General features: G+C 38.4%; 1 protein-coding gene across 2 annotated transcripts in view; it reads right to left on the reverse strand.

The window, feature by feature from the left end:
- INPP4A (inositol polyphosphate-4-phosphatase type I A) overlaps positions 1-12,873 on the reverse strand; it is a 69,783-nt gene that overhangs the window by 17,430 nt on the left and 39,480 nt on the right. For both annotated transcript variants that reach the window (XM_067559994.1, XM_067559995.1), the window contains 6 exons: positions 7,717-7,889; positions 4,806-4,929; positions 3,834-3,960; positions 2,172-2,312; positions 1,500-1,597; positions 18-130 (listed from right to left, as the gene is read on the reverse strand). In XM_067559994.1, coding sequence (XP_067416095.1) covers positions 18-130; positions 1,500-1,597; positions 2,172-2,312; positions 3,834-3,960; positions 4,806-4,929; positions 7,717-7,889 — 776 coding nt within the window. The remainder of the gene's footprint in view (positions 1-17; positions 131-1,499; positions 1,598-2,171; positions 2,313-3,833; positions 3,961-4,805; positions 4,930-7,716; positions 7,890-12,873) is intronic.

The raw sequence follows: 12,873 nt of genomic DNA on the forward strand, positions 1-12,873 counted from the left end.
ATTAGAATAATAAATACCTCAGCAGCTTGCCAAAGAATATCAACATTCTTATTTTTTCTTGCATGTACATTCTGTCCCAGAAACCTTAACAGTTCAGGCAGGCACGTCTGACTACGAGATCGAGGTAGGCCTACAAAATAAGAACAACTTCTACTTGTTAGTGGCCATTGGTTACACAACGATAACTTCTCAGGGCTGAAATGAATGGTTACATGTACTAGCTAGAACCTCAGTCATTTTCTCTTCAACCCATTAGAGCTTTACAACAGCCAAGCCAACTCTGAGATGCTTAGCACAACTAGCAATCCAAATTAAAGCTTCATTTAAAGCTAAACTAAACTGCATATATTTTCAGGGGATTTCAGTCTCTGAGAACTCAGAATCCGACTGCAAAGTAATCACACAGGAAAACAGCATTGGTTTACTATCCTATATGCTGTGTGTCAAAGTGGTATTTGTTTTAATATATGGCACAGTAGGATAAATAAAACCATCCATATTTCCCCCCTCAAGAGGCTACAGGGGATTGCACCTGTCCCTGCAAAAACTCTGTAGATCTCATTTTACATTCTGGCCCCCCTTCAATGTCCAACATCACAGCACCAATTAACTTTCAGGTTCCTGTCAGCATCACGCAGCTGGTCAGAGAAGCCATTACTGAGTGAAGTGAGGCACTCTCCCTGAAGGACTTAGCATGCTGTGAATTAGCACAGAACTCACATTAATTAGGGTCTTTGATTAGACTCCTAATGAAGGAAACTGACAGCCCTTCAAAATGCCATGGAAATTTCAATGATCACCTCTCTTCATAATTCAAATGTTACATATCATTTAGTACACAAGTATCAAGGCACTTTACCGCAATTATTAAATAGATTTTTAATGTAGTAACCACATTGTAACTTCCTAAAGCTGCAACTGGATAAATGAGGTGATATATACAGTTAAGAGAATTATCGTGTGACAAAATAAACATGCTGTGAACCATGTGGTTCACCTTTTGGACCATGTTTCTTCTTTCAGATGGCAAGGCAAGGCAGCAGCAAACAAGGCAGCAAACAAGGCAGCAGCAAACAGTGAGAATAGGCACTCCTATGTTGGTCTGCCCTGCTGGCTCCCTACATAGAGACTGCCTGTTGTGGGGAGGGTGTACAGGCTGTCGCCCCAAATGTTTCTCAATGGGCCAAGAGGATGAAATGGAGGAGAAACACACTTCATATCCTCTCTCCAACCAAGAATAATTCAGGCTTTGTCTTATATAGGTACCTATTACCCCTTACTCCCTGTCCAAATTTTTCACACATGCTGTCTGGTCACCCTACTCAAATCATTTTATGGAACGTTATCTAACTCTGCAATGCCAACACAGTTTCATCACTGTTTTTGTGCCACTGATGCTGGAGTATTTTCAACATTTAAACAATTAATTTGATACAGATTGGTCAGCTATTTAAAAGAAAAACAGTAGGTCTACCTGCTATAAATTACTGATTACTTACAATCATCAGGCAAAACTTCCTTGAACTGCTCAAAATAGGAATTCAACCGAACTAAACTCTCCATATTAATTATTTCTTGTAATGAAGTGTCTCCAAACCTTTAAAGATGAGAAAAGAGCACAACATAAGCCCAGAGACACCTTTTCTCTTCTGATATTTAAGCATGAGACGGTGACTTAAAGATTCAACCTGTGAAATTCCTGGAAGACCAAACTGCTACTGAGATAATGATGAGCGCAGTATAAAAAGCTAAAGAGATTTATTCCAGGAATAAAATTATATATAGGTGCATACACACACAGGCTATGGCAGTTAATACTTAAAATCTTGGTTTCTTTATCTTTCAACATTAAAAGCCCATTTATTTGGAAATTTAAAGTTAATTTGGCTTAGGTAAATACCATCTGAAACGTTTGCTGAGAAATTTTGCCCTGTTGTCTTACCAGAGACAGATAAAGAAGGTACAAAATAACAATGATCAGGACTAAGGAGGTGGCAATAGTCACTGATCCAAAGACATGTGACTGAGAAACATGCCTTTATTTATCCAGCATTTATTTTCTTTTATGACAATAATGCAAATGTATACCATCATCGCAGAAATGTATTTCCAATAGGGTAAAAGATTATCTAACTTCGGTTAAGCTTGAATTTTTGTGACTGAATACATACTTCTCTGCTAGGGTTTGCTGCTCGTTGATTCCTACGTTGAAGAGAACAGGTTGGACCCTCAGTAACATGCCGCTCTGAATCTCCCGGGGCAACGAATCAAACAAGGTGCTTGGCAAAGGAATTCTCACATTAAATCCATCGCTTCAAACAAACAAATGGAAAATATTACAATTGAGACATTTACTTATTGATCTGTATTTTTAAAAATGTGACATTTCTTTTTGCAGAGAATAATAGCTGAACATATAGCAAATTACTGACAGGGTATCAATCAAAATCAAAGACATGCTAGTGCTTTTAAGCTTGGTACTGGTCAGAAAAGAAATCATGTTAAAAAACCAAAAACCTGCAGCACTCCGCTCATGTGTGTTGCAATTATATGTGCTTACCTTACTGTCAAAAACTAGTTTTTGTTTAATTTAGTACTGCAGAGCTCACATAGCACTGGGAGAACAAGTTGTATTTTAGTGTGCCTCTCACATCAACAGTTTTGTAACTTAGATTTCAAAATCTTTATTGCAGATGATGATATAGAAACAAGAAGAACCCACTTCACGTACAAGCCCCAGAGTGAATTTGCAGGACTGGCATTTATGGGCTGGAGGGTGGGAAATATGTAAACTGAGCAATTTGATAGGGAGGTCAGTGAAACAATAACTATGGAATTTTTGCAGTAATTTTTCTGAACACAATGACACTTGAAAAAGCTTTCAAGCACTGTGTTAAACAGCCTATGAAAATATCATTAAAAAGTCAGTCTTTCTTATGTGGAAGGAAAAAAAGAGCTGTTTAGGTCAAATTTCCCCTGAGCACAAAACTAACAAAAATTACACTTTGGTTTTAGAAATGATGCTTCATTCTCTGTAGTCTAATGGAAAGCAAAAAGACATGCTAAATTTCTACATTTAATTACTCCTATATCTTGTTTTGCCCTTGCACTGGCTTAAAACAACATCTTTCCTGTATTTTTTCTTCTCTTATTGGACTAAAAATACATCAATTAAAATCAGAACTAAAATGTAAAGCAAGTCATTCAGTTCAGTGAGGGTCCCGCCCTTCCCTAGCTACAACCCCAATCCCGATACCGGCTCCCCATGGGCAGATCAGATCCCTGCATTTGTGCAGAGCTCCGCTGACTTTAATGGAGCTTTGAATGGGTACAAAGATCTGCCTGTATTGTGCCAGGAGCAGGACTGGGGGCTAACTGACTAAATGGTGGTTGAAGTGTCTGATTCAATGTATTGTTCTGGCTGTGTGAATGCTTTGCTCCCACCAGAATAATGCTGTTAATTCAAATAGACTTTTTATTTTCTGATCTTTTTAAACTGAGATGTCAAAATGCTTGAAACCATTATGATTACAAAAAGCCAGGACAACTTAATATTTACACATGATAATATTTTTGTCATCTTTCTGGCTTCATTTTGTTATGCACTTTTCAGGTTAGCTGTTTGTAAAGTAAAACAATAGTAAAAATTCATCAACACCAGCTTCAAAACTTTTCTGTTTGAAAGTGTTGAGATTGAAAAATATATCCTGATACTGGCTATTTTCCACTTGAGGTTCAAGTATATTTTCTCCTTCCCTTCTTCAAGTCCCACTGCCCCCCTCCTCCTCTGTGGGTTTTTTATGGTTTTTATGTGTGTGTTTGTTTCGGTTTACCGATTTCCTGTAATGACTGGCAGCATGTCAGCAGATGCATTTGATGTAGCCTGAGTTACTTTAAAAGTTACATTCCGCAAATCCATTATTCCCAAATTCATGTCCTCCAGCATTGCCAGTTCCTCACCTAAATCAAGGAGAGGAAAAGTGGATTGCAATAATTACCTTCCATGAATAAACAATTGTCTCTTATCCAGTCTCAGATACACACTTGATATGACTGGGGTGCACCAGCATTATGAAGAAATTGTGTGGGCTAAGAAATTAGGATACTCTTATCCCTCAACTGGATCTACATGGGTAGCCCCTTGCATCCATGCTAAAAACTTTTGACATCACTGAGCCTCCCACAAGGATAAAGACTGGTCAATATTGATCTGATTGCAAGACTGGGGTCTTAACTGGCTTTATGACTCATTGAAGATGGAAACACATCCATGGCTACAACCTTGAATATACTTTATGATTTTTTTCCATTGATAAATAATGTTAGTAAGTGCTTCAGAGGCTGGTCATATCCATAACTATGGTATTTTGTAAATTTGTCATCATTTCAAAAAGCATTCATTCCATACTGCACTGTAGAACAAGTGGATACTGGATTTATTCATAGAGTCATACAACTAATACTTCTTCAGTCTCTCTATATGTATTTAAGGAGGTTCAAGGAAGTGCAAATTGTATTTCTTGCGAGTAGTTCTTCTTAGCTTGGTTGGAGTTTAATTCTATTTCTCTCCAAAAAAGAACTAGTATGATAAAGTAACCAAAGTCTTTTATTTTATGAAATATAAACCAATGAAATGAAGGAAATACAAAGCTCATATTTCAATAGCTGAGTTCAGTTAAAAAATTCCTTTTTGTTGCGGAACTGCAAATTATTCTAAGTCCTACACACTCATTTTGCAACTGTGACCTATATTAAGCTGAAACTGTCAATTCATAAATTATGTTGCCCGCTTGCCCCATCTTTACCATATGTGCTCAAAAGGCTCTCAAATTGTGCCAGCAGACCAATGGTGTAGAGCTGCCTCAGGAATCCATTATCATGCAGGCAGTTCCTCAGCTTGATAATGAAACCGCAAATAAGAGCTGTCAGCTATAGAAAAGAAGAAATACAAGTGAAGAAATACAAAAGTAAATAACTCTAGACAATGTCTCTCTAATCCAAAATGAAAGCATCATAGTATCTAAGAGATGCTGTAACATCTGTCAAACTGCTATTCTTTTCCTTTAAAAAATGACATTCCATCCTAACAGTTGAAGTGAAATATTAATAAAAAATGGGAAATTTTATTAGATTTAGGGGAACACTGACATCATCCTGCAAACTCTCCACAGATGGGATTCCTGTTGACTTCAGGTCTGCTAGTTTTCTTCACATAACCAGTTGTATTAGAATCTAAGATTTATTAAATAATCTCCAAGATTCCTTAGGAAACAATTTCAATCACAGGTGTAAGAGACACAGCTAGTTTTAAACCTGAAATTTAGTTTTCATATTAATAACAGAAATTATTCCACTGATATTTAAAAAAAAATTGAAGGATACAATCCCTGTTTTTATTATGCAAACATTTCCCGGCTGTGTTGTGAACCACAGAACTCCTGCTGACTTCAGTGGAAGCAGCAGGTGCTGAGCACTTCCTAGGATCAGGCCCTAATATTGTAGTGAAGTCTTTATTCTGTGTTTGTGACAACACAGTCATTTCCAAGGCAACTGATTGATGCCACTAACACAGGATTATGATTTCACTGCAGAATTAAGCAGAAGGAGATAAGTTTGATTTATAAGGGAGAAAATTTCTTATTCAAAACACAGATCTTGTTAAGAGCGGCAAGTGGGTTACAGAAATTGCCCACACTATGAATTGTTTTTTCTATAAAATACGCTCTGAATTTATCCCTATTTGGAAATTCCTTTGGGGTCATTTAGCCTGAAAAAGATGGCTAAGGGCTGTTTGAAATATTTAAACGAGGTAATAGTTACTGTAAAATTAAATTTGATGATCTGAAGCCATTAGACAAAGCGTAACTAGAGCACAAAAATTTAAAATCAGAAGGAATATCTGTAAGGAGAATTTGAGGGTGTTTTGTTCTATGGCATACACTGAGTTAGCAGAATGAACCTCCACTGTAATTGATGTCAATTAGCACTGATGTGTTTAAGCAAAGACTGTGACCATGACAGGCCTTAGAATAATCTACTTGCCCACTCACCAGTGGCAAGTTGTCAGCTTTCCCTGGCGAATAGGAGCTACATAAGTATCAATTACTCAAAATTTAAGCTTTTATTTAAAATGTCATGGCTCACAATTGTAGCAAATGTGAACCAATACTTGGACTTCCAAAACTGAACATATCTACCTGAGTCAGCAGGGAGATTGCTCCAATACCTGTGCTGCTGTTCCTGCCAGTGACATAGCTACAGGTGGGGCTCGGTGAGCCATGGCCCACCCATTTTGAAAGCAGGCCCACCCAATCAGATTTTAAGCAATTCATCCTGCGTTTTTATCGGCCTCTGTAAAACTTTCGCTTGTGACACAAGGCTTGTGCCTACCCGTGTCAATCACAGGCCCTGCCAAAAAATCAGTTCTGGCTATGGCTCTGGCTTGCTAAGAGTTTTGCCAAGCGGCAGCTGAGCAAAGACTAACTCCCATCAAGGTTTCATTTCTACTATTCGAAACCCCAAGGGCAGCAGTAAAACTAACAGTAATAATGTCAGTTTCACTCTGCTGTCCTTTGGGAAAGCTAGAAGAAACCGCAGAGACAGGCACCGGAGTTATTCATGGAGGGAGGAGATCCTGGAAAATGGAAGCCTGGGGAGGAGGGCAGAAGCCAGAAAGTAGTGAAGAACCAACAGTCAGGAGGCTACGAAGTGGGAGAAGAGAGTGTGAAAACTCCTTCTGTCTTTCAGCAAACAGACAGGTGGGAAGCCCTTCAAATTTATCAGAATCTACTAATCAGAGGCTGACATGAAAGTCTGGGCCCCCAAGCAGGGTCTAGTGACAGCACTCAAGTAGAAATCCCAGCACCCTCACCTTTCCAAACAGTTGGGGTTATAAGCTCAACTTCTCTCTAGCGAATTACCTTAAAGCCATGTCTATACTGCAATCAGAGGTGTGACTGCAGCTCAGATACGCATAGCCACTCTAGCTTAATCTAGCTAAAGATAACAGTGAAGACATGGCAGCAAAGGCTGCATTGCATGCTAGCAACACGAGTACATACCCAGAGGGTCCAGAAGGGCTTGCACAGTGCATGCAGCCATGTCTTCACTGCTATTTTTAGCTGTGCTAGCTAGATTAAAGGGAGTGCATGTATGCCTACCGAAACGTCAAATAACACTTTTGACTGCAGTGTAGATATAGCCTTACACCTTGTTGGTTCCCTCCTCTCCATATCCGTCCACTGATGTCTAATACATCTTGAAACCCTGCTGTAAGGTAAACAACACATTAAAAGGATATTTGTCAGTTTTGTGCTCGATGCAGGCAACAGTCTATTGGGGATTAGTAAGAAATTTTTTGCTGATCTTGTTTTCTTCTCTCTCCATCCCTTTTGTTGTTTGTTTTTTGCAGAACTGTGTTTTTGTCTAATTTGTAATAATTTAAAAATATATATATATTTTAATATTTTTAATGAATATTCAGGACAGAGATGGCAGACAATTTTATTAGCATGTACCTATATGCAGTACTATTTCCCTATGGCTATAACTGAACAGCACTGTATACAAGAGGGGAGGCTGCATTTAATTTCTACAGTGTTGTTAAGACTGTAGGTCTAAAAGATCATTATCAGTTCTAACCACATTCATTTCTCAGACTCTTAAAAACCCACCACAAGTCTAATTGTAATCATATCATGCAACTTCCTTACTTACAGTTTGGCAGAAGACAACATCCCTGCGATACTGAAGCCCCAGGCATAGAGCTATTGTAGGAGCACTATCTTGCATTAACAAAAAGACCATGGCTTTCTTTGCCTTGTCACTCATCATGGCTACACAGTCTGTGAGTGTTGTCAGCAAGGGGTAAAGAGCCTCACTCCATTCACCTTGTTAAAAATAAAAAATAAGAGAAGACATTTTAAATACTTTTATTTGGAAAAATAAAAAAATGTTAAAGCCATTGTCCTAAGAAACTTTCTGTCTCAATTTAAGGTAGAACACTATTGATAACAGGTATTTAGCATAGTCAAACAGCAGCTTATTTTTCCTGGTTGGCCCATTTATTTCCAGTGCTAGTCAGTACCATACTGTAGTGTGCTTAAAAGAGTTATTATTACAATAGAATGATAAAGAAGGATCTCCTGTGTGAGGCTAGGGTGGTGGATAGTCATGAGCATATAATAGCTGCCATATTTGCCTACAGAGAGTAGGCAGCAGAATATCTGATTTGTAAAGCACTATGAAAGGATATATATTTATATATATAGGGGGAGAGAGAGACAAATTGCATTCTATAACAGACATGCTGTATAGCTAATCACTACTGCCCCTTTGTGTCAAAAAGGCTTCTCCTAAATCTATTTTATCCATCTGTGGTACTTACACAGCCCCCAGCACTTGAAGTATCTGAGCACCTCACAATCTTCAATGTATTTATCCTAAGAACACCTCTGTGAGGTAGGGAAATCTTATTATCCCCATTTCACAGCAAGACTAAGTGATTTGCCTAAGGTCACATATAAAGCCAGTGACAGAGCAGGGAACTGAACTGAGGTCTCCAGAGTCCCAGGCTAGTACTCTAACCATTGCACCACCCTTCCTCTCAAACTTGTTTACTACAAAATCCCATTAGTTCAGTTTTTCCATTATTCTACTTCTCCCTTTCCCCGCCCCCCCATCTTAACTATCCTCCAGTTTTTTAAAGCCTACTTTCACCATTCTGTGAAAAAAGTTAACCAGACATGGTGTCAAAACTTTTTCTCCATAGTACAAGACAGGGTAGAAAGGTGTTCTGCTTTTGGTCTTTTTTAAAATAGAAATTTAAAAATGGAAAGCTGCTATTTAAATCAATTTTATTTTTAACATGCAGTACAGCCCAGACTAGCCGGCCGTACCATACAAGGTGATGTACAGATCACAATCTTGCAAAAACAGGGTCACTTCAGGCCTCTGACAGGAAGCTGTTGAGGACTTCAATTGATGTCTATGGTTAAAAGCCAACAACAATATACATTTCCCTAATAACCATCCAAAGAGGGAAGTTATGGAAACTTGCTAACCGAAATATCATAACTGACAAGTCCAGCAGTGCTGTGCTTTTAACGACAGATAGATAATCTAATAAACTGAGTGAAGGGAAGTTATTTGGCTCTGTTCCACTGGATATAGTTTTCTTACTTTAATAGCAGGAAAGTTCAAAAAAGCTAATTGAAAGAATTACAGCTTATCTTTTATTCTCTATGATACAGTTTTTCCAAAATAATCAAATACCCTAATCTGAAACTGTGAACTCTCAGAAAGCAAAATACAGATGATTTTAAAGACAATGATTCTCTTTATTTGTTTTACAGAGCTTTGTATAAAAGGATAAAAAGAACGGAAAATATCTTTGCGAATGCAACCTTTCCAACACATGAAAATATTTCACTTTTTAAATAATCCAGGGGGAGTTAAAATTCAAAATTATTATATGTTTTTGTCAACAAATCCATTTTAAAAACATGGATACCTGTTTTAATCAAACTGTAAATCAGAAGCATTATAAAAACAGAATCCACAAAGATAATGCAATTCTTGGATTTTTTTCCCAAGGTTCAGCTGTAACGTGCGATCTCATGTAACGTGGGATCTCATGGGTCTGTGGGAGTGAGCTAACCTTTCCTCTACTGGTATATTTTATTTATGGTTTGGAACATCAATACTAAAATTCAAATTTTGTCATTTAACAAGTGTGACATTGCTTTTCCCCCTAATTTGATAGGAGAGATGCCACACATGTAAATTAAAGAAATCTGACAGCAGCAGCAGCAGCAACTGACTATAAACAAAGAGGAAAGGAATAACAGACAGACTCACATCAGGACTGGACAGTCCAGTGGCAGTTTTAAAATAAATTGTCTATAATATTCATACATTCACTTTCCTCAGTCAGGTTTTTGTTTATTTTTTCATTAACAATATTCTTAACAGGATTTTATTGTTCCAACTATACATTCTATAAAACAGATCAAACGTTTTGAAACACCATCAAATACTTTAATTCTGTTGGGACAACACAATCCACTTGAGCTCTGCTCTTACGTTTTATGAAATCACCAGAACACTTTAATGGCGACATGGACTCTATGGGCAATTAACAGGGTGGCTTGCTCAGGAAGGGCTGGAGGGTTGGGGTCAACCAATTCCGATTACTAAGGAGCCACAACTGGGTATGGATCAGGTGTTTTCCCTATAAAGAGCAGCAGGAGGCTGCAAAGCGCAGATGCTCAGGGAGATCACAGCCTGCTAGGAGTGAGCAGGTGCCAGCGGAAAGTCCTGCGATATGGGACTGACACTACAAGAGGAAAGGCCTGGGAATGACCTCACGAGATTAAAATGGATGGATTTTGTTTTGGAGCTCTGAGTTTTACTTTTTAGTTTATTTTATCTGAATAAATCTAGACCCCAAGAAGGGGAATTGTGAATGGACAAAAAGGATGTGTGAACATGAAGGCCCATAAGCGTGACCCCAGGTCACAAAGGGGTGCTCAGGAGGTGCCTGAGCTGGTGATAGGCAAATCCATAGCTAGGATAAATCACTGTAGTCAATAATAGCTTTCAAGTCCATGGGAGGCGTGGAGCAGGGGAGGGGCCATTATACTGATTTACAGCAGCTGAAGATCTGGTCCAAAAAATTCAAAGTTGCCATTTGTTTATTTTGTTTGTAAACACTCCCTTTTATCAAAATTTCTAACTTATGTTAAAAAATCGCTTCAGACTGAAGGCCAAATCTGAGAGTCCTCATTCAGAGACAGCTCCCATGGAAGTCAATGGCAGTCTTGCCTGGTAAAGGAGATCTGGATTTGGCTCCATATGTCTTCTCTATTTTTCTTATTGCTGTTAGGAAGCCAGGAGGAAGGCCTGAATGGAAAAGACCTCCAGGTACATTTTGCTTTCCATAGGGAAGAGCCTATGGAAATAATGAGATAAAAAGAATGCAGCCAAGGCAGAAAAACACTGCATAAAGGAGGAAGAGAAAAAGCTTTTATAGTTGAGAGGCTTTGATGACGGGACACGGAGCACAGATATTAGATACTGAAGTGATCTATTAAGTCATATAGTAGCTCCTCTCAGGACTACTGTGTGCATGTCCTATTTCTTTTGTCCCTGGAAAGTCTATATAAGTTAATGTGCACACACAGAGGTGTACTGGGCAAAAGTATTTTGTGTGTGTTTTTTTAAAGTTCATATCTTCCTTTTCCACAGCAATAAAAAGAATATAGTAGTAACCGCTCTCTCTATCTTTAGTGCACATTGGGTCTTTTAGGGGAAAAATATCACATTTGTATGACAGTCTGGGACAGGAAGCTGGAGGCCAAAAGGAGAAAACAGTAGGGCCAAGATTTAAAAAAATAGGTGCCTTAAGGTAGGGTCATATATCAAAGTACTGAGCACCTGCAGCTGACATTTAACTTTTATTCATTCGGGTGCTGACCTAAGTGTTTAGACCCTTATTCAGCAAAGCAGTGCTCAAGTCCATCCATATTAAACAACACTGACTTCAATGAGAGTTAGATACATGCTTAAGCGCTTTGCTGAACTGGAGCTTTAGAGCATGTCTACATTGCAAAATTAAGTCAACCTAACTTACGTCAGCATGCAGTTGCTGCAGTAACTACATCACTTGTACATGTCTACATTTTGCTCCTTAAGTCAGCTCCTCACCAGGAGTGGTTGCACCGATTTAACTGTCATTGTGGGATGTTGTGGGATGGCTTCTGAAAGCCAGCCACAGTCAATGTAAACAATACAGTGTCTACTCTGACACTGCGTCGACCTTACTACATTGACACTGACTCTACGCCTATCATGGAGGTGGAAGTAAGACAGTGTAGAGGGCGAGTTACATCAGCGGGAGCAAAATTTTACTGTAGATGCTTACAGAGTCTCGACGTAAGCTGCCTTGCATCAACCTAACTTTATAGTGTAGATCAGGGCTTAGTTACATAGTTTTAGGTATCCAGTTTTCAACTTGATGGCCATAACCAATTTGCTTCAATTTATTCCTCTGTAAAAAGCAGATACTTCTCAGCTACATACCTCACTGGGGTGTTACAAGATATTAATACTACTACTGCTAATAATAATGTTTGTATTGCATTTTGAAGATTAAAATCACTGTGTTGTCTTGGCTACAACAAGAAATAAGGATACACATACACAGTGTATAACGAAGGAGAATTTTTACATACTCCAGATGTGGTGCAAAGAGATGAAATCTGCTTGGTGGTCAATTTAAAGTACATAGTCTTCATTACTTGAAGATTTTATTTGTCCCAGAAGAAGTGAATGCTGTGTCAGGTCAGAAATTAAACCTCTGCCCCATCCCCAAATTGATCTCCAAAGGGAGAGAGAAATCACAGTTGTTTAATATCAGACAGTAGCAATATTTAAGCAGAATAATTTAGAACTTGTGAAGTCTGTGGTATAATGAGGCGAGAGGAAAAGAGGCTGACAATGAAATTAAACTATTTCAAATTTGCATTCTGAAAGTTAGGTTTGCAGTATCCTACAATGCTGTGGCTTACCCATAAAGCAATTACCCTCCATCATCCAATCAGATTGCTCCATTTCCTAATGCCTATTCAGAATACTAAATTTAGCACCCAATAAATGGCATTATCCATTGAAATCAATAATCAGACTCCCATTGACCTCAATCGCCTTTGGAACAGGCCCCACTTTAAAGCTTCTCAAATCAATTTACTAGAACTCATCAACTAGAGAAACTAAAGGAAATGTCACTGAATATTTCTCATCTATCGAGATGTAAAGCTACCAGTCTCTACAGTGAGCCTGTTCCAAATCTGTTTAGGAAATAATAACCCATCA

This window comes from Emydura macquarii, unplaced genomic scaffold, assembly GCF_026122565.2.
Source record: "Emydura macquarii macquarii isolate MOO-44397 ecotype Brisbane River unplaced genomic scaffold, CSIRO-AGI_Emac_v2 contig_2207, whole genome shotgun sequence".
NCBI classification, from domain to species: domain Eukaryota; kingdom Metazoa; phylum Chordata; order Testudines; family Chelidae; genus Emydura; species Emydura macquarii.